At 39.3% G+C, this 11,192-nt stretch overlaps 2 protein-coding genes across 2 annotated transcripts in view; both read left to right on the top strand.

The window, feature by feature from the left end:
- LOC126403917 (uncharacterized) overlaps window positions 1-1,997 on the top strand; it is a 52,597-nt gene extending 50,600 nt beyond the window's left edge. The window contains exon 6 of the mRNA XM_050066746.1: window positions 603-1,997. Within this exon, the coding sequence (XP_049922703.1) occupies window positions 603-828 (226 nt within the window). The 3' untranslated portion in view covers window positions 829-1,997. The remainder of the gene's footprint in view (window positions 1-602) is intronic.
- LOC126403918 (uncharacterized) overlaps window positions 1-11,192 on the top strand; it is a 21,521-nt gene that overhangs the window by 9,030 nt on the left and 1,299 nt on the right. The window contains exons 1-4 of the mRNA XM_050066750.1: window positions 5,427-5,559; window positions 6,170-8,099; window positions 8,234-8,397; window positions 8,478-8,701. Of these exons, the coding sequence (XP_049922707.1) occupies window positions 6,188-8,099; window positions 8,234-8,397; window positions 8,478-8,701 (2,300 nt within the window). The 5' untranslated portion in view covers window positions 5,427-5,559; window positions 6,170-6,187. Of the gene's footprint in view, window positions 5,560-6,169; window positions 8,100-8,233; window positions 8,398-8,477; window positions 8,702-11,192 lie in introns of the transcript that reaches the window.

Below are 11,192 nucleotides of genomic sequence, written 5' to 3' on the forward strand. Positions count from 1 at the left end.
AAACCTCCATGAGCACTAGTAAGTCAGTTTTGCAGTTGTAACATTTCATTCCCCTGAGCTCCACAAACAAAATCCCATTCACCTTCATTGTATTGGGCTGAAGGCAGATAAAAGTCAGAAAATATGCTCTGAAGACTGAGCCTGACAAGTTGTAGTTGTTGGTGTTGTTTCCCCACTGTTTCACTGATACCTTGTTGTGAGTTTAATCCCCCTCACTTCACTTTAACACTGACCTATTTTACACCCACATTGGTTTTTGCCAATATCTGATCCTTTACTGTTTTAAAATGATTTTGTTTTTTTTGCCCTTATGATGATTCTGGATTAAATGTCCAGCATTTTACCTCCTTTGATACCAAAAGACATACATTAGATTCCTGGTCAGTTTACTGCTAGTCGTTTTATTATTATAAAATAGTTTATCAGTAGATGATACATACAAAAATCTAAACAGAATGCATCAGTCACAATGTCTACTGTAAGACAGCACACAGTGTAATCATGGAATCACGGGTGTCATTCACAAATTAGATGACTATCAAATATTTGTAAGCCGGGTGTTCATTATTACTTTATGTTAAAATATTCCTTTTTGTTTGCAGTGAGGAAGATGCAGCCCAAGTTGATTTGATGAAGATGTTTCCTGATCTCTTTGGATGTGTTTACAAGTTTGCCAAGACCCGAGGGTGGAATTCAGAGACACCCTTAAAGCAACTGTTTCAAAGAGAAGACATCACCACCAGCTTCACAAAGCTGTCCATAAGTCCTGAGGAGTACCTGACTGTCCCAGTTCAAGAGTCTCTCCCCAGTGACTTGAAGTGGAGTTGAAATCCAAAAGATCAAGGACTTCAAAAATGACTTTAGAGTCTTTTTAACAGTCAAAGCTTTGTATTAACAACAAGCAGTTCTGATGTCATATGGTCCTTTTTGACAGTTATAGTGTATTGCCCATATGTCAAGGTTTTAGCAGCACAGGGCAACAAGACTGCACAAAAAAACAAGTGCCATGGGTCTTTTTCACACCTGACATTATCAGACTCATAAAAGGAAAAGCACAGCTGTAACAAATAACATTAACAAAGGCTGCCCTCTATTGAAGTGTCCCAGCAAGCCATGACAATGTGACCAACGCCAGGACTCTGAAACTGAAGCAGCCATCATTCATTTTATTATTTACACCTGTGCTTTTTCTTCTGTGACGTGTCAAAATGTCTTCTGTGAAATAATATGCGTATCTATTGTACATAGTAACTATTTTCCAACGGTTATAAGATACTGTGCAGTCGTTTAGTTTTAAGGGACTTTCTTTTTACTTTTGACTTATTTTGAGGAATTGTTCTTGACCATTAATATTATTATCATTAATATTATTATGTTTGACTGTTTTTGTTTAGATTTTACTGCTGATATATTTTACCACTGTAGTTATGTTTAACATTTTACAGTTTAATGTTCTTTTATTCTTGCATATTTCCGTCATATTGCTACATTATATGGGGGTGGAAGAAAAGGAAATTTAATAAATTACAGTATCATATTCTATGTTGATATCTTTCACAAATAACTGCTGGGACAGATAGTGTTTTGTGTCATTTTAGTTTCTTGAGCTGTTCTTGACTGTCCCATTGGCCTTGTCCCATTACCTGCTGTCACAGCCCCTTAGAAGTACCACTGTTTCAGAAAGACTGTAAAAGGAACAATGAATGTTGAATGACAAGCTAAAAATGTGCATAAAACAAGGGCTGCAATCCCACTCCCTGTTTATCAAACAAATCTGAACAGATCTTTGCACTGACTTCAATTAAAGATTAAAAATTGTAATGGAATATACAAGCTTGACAACATGCAGATTCTTTAGTATGATTTTGCTTTGAGCGTACTGAATGTTACTCTCAAAATATACTGTAAATCTAATCATAAGTATCAAAATAAATGTGTAAAGGTATGATTGTAACAAGTGTTTAATCATTCATCGATCATTATGATATAGTGGGGAATTTCTTTACTGAACCAATAAATACTTTTATGTTGATGTGTCCAAGTATGTTAATTTGAAAGGGATCACACAATGATGAAACCACAGTAAATTCAAATGACTGCAGTCCCTCTCAGCTCATTGAAGTGTCTTTCAGCTTTTTGTTTTGGTCTTATGGGCAGCAACTTTACTGTTTTGGTTCAGTTTTGCTGCTCTCATCAACTCTGCCTGTTGATGAGAGCTATTTTCAGTGAAAAAGCTCTACAAAGCCACCGTACACTGCTTGCCCAGCATTGCAAATGAGTATTGTGAAGAGAAAAAAAAGGCATAAATCAACAGGTCTATGGTCAGGCAGGGTGTGTTTGTGACCATCAAGATGGCACCTTTCTCCACTGATGTTTCACTGAGTTGACCACCTCTCGAAGGCTCAATGTTGTTCAGCTTCACTCCCTCTGAAATTAACCCCAGTCCTACATTACCACCATAATATTAAACACAGTGCTACTTTGTACACTATCATCAGATGTGCATGTCTTTATTACAGAGTTGCATAAAATGGCATGCACCAGTATAAAACAGCTGATACCCTGCCAAGTTCAGCTGACTTCATATCCATGTGATGTGCTGAGTTTGGCTGTGTTGGTTTGACAAACAGTTTCATCAGAATGTCACATCCTCCATCATAAACCTTTTATGGTTTTATGCACCAGTTTATGCTGGAAATATCTTTATGTATGTGATGCAGGAGCCAATTAAGTAATTTCACTCAGCAGAAATTGGTTGTATTTACTATGTATATACACTGGGTGGTGCTGTGAACCAACTGCAGTCACATGACACATTGTTTGGGTTAAACATGAGCATGTTACAGTCCTGGGCCCGTATTCACAAAGAATCCTAAGACTAAAAGTAGCTCTTAGTGACGTCATTCTAAGAAAAATCTTAGAATTCCTTGAATTCTAAGATTTTTCTTAGAATTTTCCCATGGTAAGATAAAAGTTATTCACAAAGGATGTTAGGCCTTAAGAGAGCTCCTAAGGTGAAAAACTTTTAAGAGGAGGGAGGAGGACTTTTAAGAAGCTTAAGAGTGCACACTCATCGCTTGTGCGTAAAAGGAGAGGGAACGACGCATTGATTTGTCGGGCAATGCGCTCCCAAGTCTGCCTCTTCCCTTGTGCCGTGGTCCCAGGACCGAATTTCCCTCTTAAAACTCTGTTGTTCTCCTCCACGAGCGGTGCCAGCAGCAGGCACTGCTCTTCTGTCCAGTTCGGCTTTCTTGTTCTTTTTTTCTCCATGTCATTCGTTGTTTTGCTCATTCTGCCAAATCAAACCGCTTTTTACAAGGAGGCCAGCAATCACAGTAATTGCTGACAGCTGGGTCTGCGTCTAGCATTACTATCAAATAGATTGAGGAGTAAAATTACCAGCATGGCGAGTAAACATAACAATAAGCAAATCAATATAATAACCGGCATGTGAATGAGGTACGTTCAAACATTTTGAAGCTGTGTAACAATTAATTTAATTTTGCTGAGTTTCATCATCATGACATAAAAATATTTTCACGATTACACATTTCTTAATGCAGTCTAAGTTCTATGATCGGTTGATTTCACTGTCCGTTCATTACTAGGAGCGCATTTGATTTTTTTTTTTTTCCTTTTTGTAACAACCAATCACAGCTTTTAGAAGACTGCGTCATACCTAGCAACGGGGTCAACCACACCTCCTCACTAAGATAAAAGTTTCTGTCTCCTCCTTGCTCAGAGCTGCTCTCAGAAACTTCCTGAATCACTCTTAAGCTAAGATTCCTTGCTAGGAATTTTTAGGCTAAGTTAGGAGCTCTCTGAGAGGACTCTGAGAATCTCTGTGAATACGGGCCCTGGAGGATTATTAATGTGCACCTCCTCCTGTACTGCCTTAATATGCACGTTCAGCACATCCAATGCATCACAACATTGTTTTCTAGTTGGAGCTGCGCCTCGTTTTCAAACTGTATGGTTTGACTAAAATGAACAATGACAGCAATATAGTCCACGATGACCAGCCCTAAAATCAACCTGCGTAGTTGTCCCTCCAATGTGACATTAGAAGTGTCACATTTATCTTGCAAGTGTACTCTTCTTCAACGTTTTGTTCACTTCCTGGATTTTTCCCAAATGGAAATTCTGACCAATCAAGAGCAGCTTTCTCACACAGGCATGTGATGTGGTTTGTTTGTAAAATGTGATAATACAAACCAACTCTGGGCAATTTTGCAACTTTGTCACAAAATGAATCTCTGATCTGGACCAAAGCAAGTAAACTCTAGGTCTGAAAGCACCCTAAGTAAATTAAAATACACTCTGATAATAAAACGTCTGCTTTAACTTTTGCTGTGTGCTATTAAGAGTTTTACTTAAGAAGAAAGCTTTGAGTACTTCTAGCTGCTAATAGCCTACCAACATTCTCAGTTAGAGAAAGGGGGGAAAATAAAGCAAGGCACTTTGCTTGGGGCCCCAGGCCCCCAAAACACTAAATCCTCCCCTGGTGGCATGGATAATTAAGGCACAGTAAAGAGCAGCTGACGAAAGGAGAACGATGCGTCCCCGTATTAGTAAAGAATCCCATTTAAAGTCTGACTAAAACTGAAACTAAAACGAAGTCTAAAGAAGTCACTTTTCACAGCTGAATGTTTGACTGTTAATTCAGACACTGAGGTGCTGTGTGGAGAGGCTTCACTGTGTTTGTCTGCCTCTCTCATACGCTGCGCGACCGGGCACTGTTCTGATTGATTGATCAGCGATCAGGGAGGTCCAGAAATGTTTCGGCAAAAACTCTGTCTTCCCCTGACTGAATACCGGTAATGCATTTGCTTCACTTGTTCCATTGCTCAGGCGCCTACGAACTGTGTGTCACATTATTGCTGTGGTGATACAGTACCCTCTTGAGACTGTGTGAAAGGCACACAGTCCAGTTTGAGACTCTGTCAGGACGAGGGAAGGTTTAAGCCGCTGTGCGCTGCTCTTCATCTGAGGTGGAATACCAAAACCTACTGAAAACACTTCTGATCAGATATGATACAGGATCATCCCGTATTGAATACTGAATCAGTATAGCCTACATGACGCAGTCTGTCCAGTATTTTCATGTACAGAACAGTTAGACTGAGAATAATCTGAACCAGTTTGTTCACATATTGGTTGGATCAATTCTGTCCTCCCAAGATATATGCAAACCTACGTAACAGCTGAAGGCACTGAGATGAACATATCAACATTGGTATCAGCTTAGATCTTTTCGCATTTGGAATTTGGTGACTGGATCATCAGTCAGCAATGTTCAGAGAAACTTCTGGAAGAAAATCAGCCTGGAAAAAATAGAAGTGCAGGAGCATGTCCCGCAGATGTTTCCTGCTGAAGCCCAACCCATCTCCCCTCGCAAGCATTCTGAAACCGCCTAAACGCTCAGGGGAGGAGCGGGAAACAGAGACAGAGGCAGAGTCGGAGACAAAGAGTGTCAGACAGAAATACAGGAAAAAAGCACAGCATGTGAAGTTTTGGTAGATATAATTCACTCTGCAGCGGACACCCCACGTCGACATTGTAAGTGTCTTACAATCCTTTAACATTTACCTTAACATTGTATTTTAAAATAATCTGCTGTGCACATTCAAGTTCTGGTTTCCAGCCTGAATGATGAAGTTCAAAGTCTAAAGCAGGAAGCAGGGAAGTGAGACAGAGAGAGAAAGAGCTGTGAAAGAATGAAGCAGAAAGAAAGCCTCCCTAACTGAAGATACGCTCAGCTTCATTTGTGTCCCAGTGAAATCACTACTTAACCTGTTACTTTTCTCAGCAAAAACAGCAAAAGGAGAGTTTTCAAGTTGTAGAATGAAATTATTTTGCAATAATGTCAGCAGTTGGCTGAGGGCTTTTTGTTTCACAGCCTTGGTGGTGAATGTCACCCTTGTACTGTATGTAGTCATGTGGATAGTTTGTGATTTAGTTGCTCTCAGGCTTGTATTATTCACCATCTGTACCCACCCAGAAACAGTGATGGTAATTAGGATTTTGTGAAATGGAGTACTGAAGTACTGAAAAATTACACTTGAAAATGAAATGAATATATGAACCTGTAATTCTTTTTGCTGCTTGTCAAAAGTTTAAAATGGCACCAAATGCAACAGTAACGTTATAAATTTGTCTTTTTTTACAGTTCCTCTGAAGCAAAGAAATGAATATCTTTCAAATTCCACCTTTCGACCTTACCACAGAATTACAAGTCTCAGTCCCCCCAACAGGAACACATCCTATAATACGACATATTCTTAACAACAACCTCAAGAAGCTCAAAACATTACTCAAGGACAACAGCATTGATGGTTTTTACCCATGCAGAGAGTTGAGTGACTACATAACACCACTAATTGCTGCTGTTGTAAATCACAACAGAGATATTTTTACTTTCCTTTTGCAACAAGGTGCAGACCCAAACAAGGCTTCCCAAAATTTCTTTACACCTTTGCATTATGTCTCACGATCCAAAGCACCATTCTTTTTTGTGGAGAAACTGCTTGAAGCAAAAGCTAATCCAAATGGATCAAATCCCATAGAGCGACTCACACCACTGCAAACTGCTGCCATCAATGACAGGGATGATGTCATGAAAGTGCTCATATCTGCTGGTGCACCGATACCACTGTTGCCTGTCACTGATCCTGAACATAATATTCACAATGAAAAAATATCTCAGATGGTTCATAACCTTGCATCGAAAGGAGATAGGTTTTGCTCCAAGATCAGATATTTTGTGGATGTGGCAATTGCAGTGCGAGGGAAATCGCTCGAAGAAGTGTTCAAAACTTTTCACAGTCACATGCTGCTGGAGGATCCTCAGACCCATCTGACCATGATTGAAATACTTTTTAATGTAACTGGGCTGAATGCAGAAAAATACCGCCAGGGATGTATTAAATGGCTGAAGGACACTGGAAACCTGAACTCCTACATTGCAGGTGCAGTCAGTCGTTTTCCAAATATTCACCAGGATCGTGTAGTTCACGTAATTTCCAGTTTACATGCAGTTTTCTGCACAGTGGAAGACATACCAAATGAGCAGGCTTTGGCTATAATCCCCCATCTACTGAAACAGCTTGGCTCAAAAGAGAGACCTGTGATGATATGTGATGTTATTCTGCAAACACTTTATGTGATAACACAGAAGACAAAAGACACAAATGGCTGGGATCCCAACTTTGTTGAGAAGTTATGCCAAACAGTTGCTCCTTTTATAAAGGACCAGCACTCCTCTGACACCAGAGTCTTCACATTCGGCATATTTGCAAACTTACTTTCAGTTAAACACGTGGCCAACATCTTTCCATCAGTGGGGATAACTTCAGTGCCTGAGGACATACTGACAACTGCAGACATGAAAATGAACGACAAGCTGAAAGAGGTGCTCAGGCGACTGAAAGATCATTTCAGCAAAGCAAACTCAGAATGTGAAGACTCTAAAGCATCACCTGGATCCAAGAGAAAGCAAGAAAAACCAATCGATGACGTATGCACTGCCACAACTGATCTTACAGCAACTCCTGTCGTGAAGTCAACTTCAAATGTGCAGCCATTCCACATCAGCACCACCATGTCATCAATAAAACACAAATGGCTACAAATCAGCAAGAGGTGGAGAGGACAACTAGAAAAACTTCTGAGCACTGATGACAGTAAAGTCACCAGAGTTGGCAGCATGAGTTATGTGAACGATGCAGAGTTCCGCATAGCGAAGGGAAGTGATGGCACTGAAGTTTTCTTGGGGCTGAGAGATGACGGCACTGAAGTTGCTATTAAGAGAATGTCCAAATGCAACTATCAGGAGCTGAAGAATGAGGAAGGATTCCTGCGACTTCCAGAGCTGGATCATCCATCTATTGTACGATACGTTGACTTTGCAGAGGATGAGAACTTTGGATATCTTGGTCTTCAACTGTGTGAATACACCCTGGAAGAATACATTAAAAAAAAAGATGGTGGTCTGTTGATAAAGAAACTTGTTCATGAGGTTCTTGAGAGTTTAAAGGTGCTTCATTGTCAAAGTCCTCCAATTCTCCACCGGGATCTCAAATCACAGAATGTTTTGATCGGTAAGACAAGTTCAAAATATACTGAAATGATGGAATTTAACCACAAAAAATACAAAGTAAACAAAATATTTCAATTTATTTTGTTCAATATATGATATTGTTTACTGATTTAATGTACAACATATGTTCTGCAGATGTCAACAGGAGGGCAAGATTAGCTGATTTTGGCATAAGCAGACAGTTACCCATGGGACAAACAACTCTACGCACAGGCAGTGCAGGAACAAAATGCTGGATGGCCAAGGAGACTTTAGAAGGAAGACCTGACACACCATACAAGTGGAGCACTGACATACAGGTTAGTTTTCTGCTAAAAGAATTTTCTTGATGGTTTGGTGAAAAATCATTCACTAAATAAACTTCTATGCAACTTTTCAGGTGGCAGGGATGCTGGTTTATTATATCCTCTCTGGGGGACACCATCCTTTTGGTGACATACCCTTTGAATGTGAGTACAACATTCATAAAGGGAACTACACTTTAGACCATGCGCAAGATGTGGTGGCAAAGGATCTCATCGAGTGGATGATCAATAAAGAACCAAAGAGCAGACCTAAGGTGGAAGAATGCTTGAGTCACCCCTACTTCTGGACCAATGACAGGTAGAGATACTTTTATTTAGGGCTGGATGAGTAATCGAATTTTAATCATGATTTCAATTTTGGCTTCTCACGATCATAAAAACATTACAATAGAAGAAAAACGATTAATGCGCCACACGGCGTGGCGTGTATGCAAGTTCCTGTGCTGGAAAAGCACCGTGAATGCACCTGTGTTACGTGCAGCAGCAGCAAGCGTGTGACGTGTGTGAATCAATAATATGTGGAGCTAGCGATTGAGAACATGGCAGAAAGGCAGCCTTTGGTTGAGAAGAAAGGTAGGACAATTTCAGTCATCTGGAAACATTTTGGCTTCAAGATGACGGACGTCGAGCAATAGGAAATTGTTTGCAAAGTTTGTCACACTGTCGTGTCTGTCCCCCAAGGCAACACGAGCGGGAAAAAAAAAAGTCCAAAAAAGTTAATAACTTACAGATTATGGCGAAAAGGTAGTTTCTTGCAACCCTAGAATTAAGATAAAAATATTCACAAACGAAAAAACACTTCTGGTTGCTGATAAGTAGTGTTTAACTTTTGATTTAACACTAAAAATTAAAACCCTCAGCGCACAGCAGCGCAAGCAGACTCAGAGCGCAGCGCACTGGTGGAAAATGTCACCATCAGCATATTATTTTACATCAGTTAAATCTATTTTATCATTATCTTGAGTCACATTGTTGAAAGAATTTAGCTGTCTGTGTTCAAGCAGGATAACAGGTCTCCATTCATCACACGTCGGGCTTTCCATTTCCTTGTCGGAGATGGTGTTGCATTCATGTCTCCCCCCCCCAAAAATGGGAGAAAAAAAAGGCTGAATGTTCAAATTTTTTTTTTCCACAATCGAATCCCGTGCCATCGAATGAATCTTCAAAGCCTCAAATTTCTTGGGTCAGCCCTAGTACTTATTTTTATTTATTGTATTTATTGCTATTATTATTTTAATTTACTATTATTATTTTTTATTCTTTTTACTTGTTTACTCGTTACTAATTTATTTCTGGCTGTTCTTTTAAGTTATGTTAAAAGTTGAGTTTTGGTGGAGTTTTGAAATCAATGAATAATCGTGTTTATTAATCGTGATTTCAATATCAATCAAAATAATCGTGATTATTATTTTTGCCATAATCGTCCAGCCCTACTTTTATTATGACCAATTCATTCAGATTAATGAAACTGTTTTGCTTTTCTTTATGCGTATGTTCAAGTTTTGCAGCTAACGTGGGGTTAACAAGACTTTGTGTTTAAAGCCAAGATACTGTAGCGCCTCTGTGACATTGTGCTTCGAGGCACAGAGGTGCTTTCAGCTATAAAGTATCATCAGCAATCTGCACACACAATGGCAATGCTAAAATGCTGATGCTAAGGAGGTATAATGTTAACCATGGCCACCACCACCAAAACAAATGCGTTTCAGCGTAAAACCATCATCAACGCTGATGATGGCTTTACACTGATGATGGCTTTACACTGAAACGCGGTACATCTTCTTTTGTATTTTAATTGTGGACAGAAAACGAACGCTGATGATGGCTTTACGCAGAAAGGCGTTCCGTTTTCTGTCCACAATTAAAATACAAAAGAAGATGGATCAGTGAGTGCCGTTGTTTTGTTTGATTAGTCTTTATCGCAACTGTGCACCCGACATTATCCTGAGACTTTGAGTTGTGCGCACTGTTTGTAAGTACCATTTCCCAACATATTTCCATGGCGTCTCTATATCACAATTGTTTTATCAGTATGATATGACGAAAGGGTTTATCTTGTTTATATTTTGTCAAATGTGCAACTGTAGGGAACATAAATTAGGCATCACACAGAGGCACCAATTATGTAGGGAACAACAATATTAGGCCTCACCAAGGGGAAACCATTAATGTTGTAAGTTGGCTATTGGAAATAATTAATAATTACTATAATAATAATTAATAATTATGTTCAATAATGTGACTTAATTAACATTAAATCACCTCGTGGGGCAACATTCCTGTAAGGTGAAAAATGATAGCCAATTTAAAATAACAGTCTCATAAAACACGCTAAACTATTAATTTGGAATTTTGATTAATAATTCAATAATAACCATAACAACTAACAATACAACCTTGGTGTGTATATATGTGTGTTTGTTTGTGTGTGTGGTGTGTGTGTGGGGGGGGGGAGAGAGAGAGAGACTTTGCACTTTGTGCATGTATAGGTCCTGTTTGTGCAAAATCTGTGTGGTTTGCTCTGTGAGTTCCGGAAAATGTATTCAAATTAGCGTGATGATGTAGGTGGTTGCAGCTTGGCTGGTTACATGCTGGTAGAGAGTTGGGGCTGTTTGTCTCAGCCAGCAGCGAAGTATAAAAGTATTTTAAGATAAGTGTCAAACTAAGTTAGTCTACATACAGACAGCTGTCATGTGAGCTTATTAGTAACAATTCGCTATCAGCAGAGCTAGCATGCTGTCCTTGTGTAAGACATAATGATAGTGTTGGTGGATGAGAGACTGTGGACG

The sequence above is a fragment of the Epinephelus moara genome, chromosome 17, assembly GCF_006386435.1.
Source record: "Epinephelus moara isolate mb chromosome 17, YSFRI_EMoa_1.0, whole genome shotgun sequence".
Classification (NCBI taxonomy): domain Eukaryota; kingdom Metazoa; phylum Chordata; class Actinopteri; order Perciformes; family Serranidae; genus Epinephelus; species Epinephelus moara.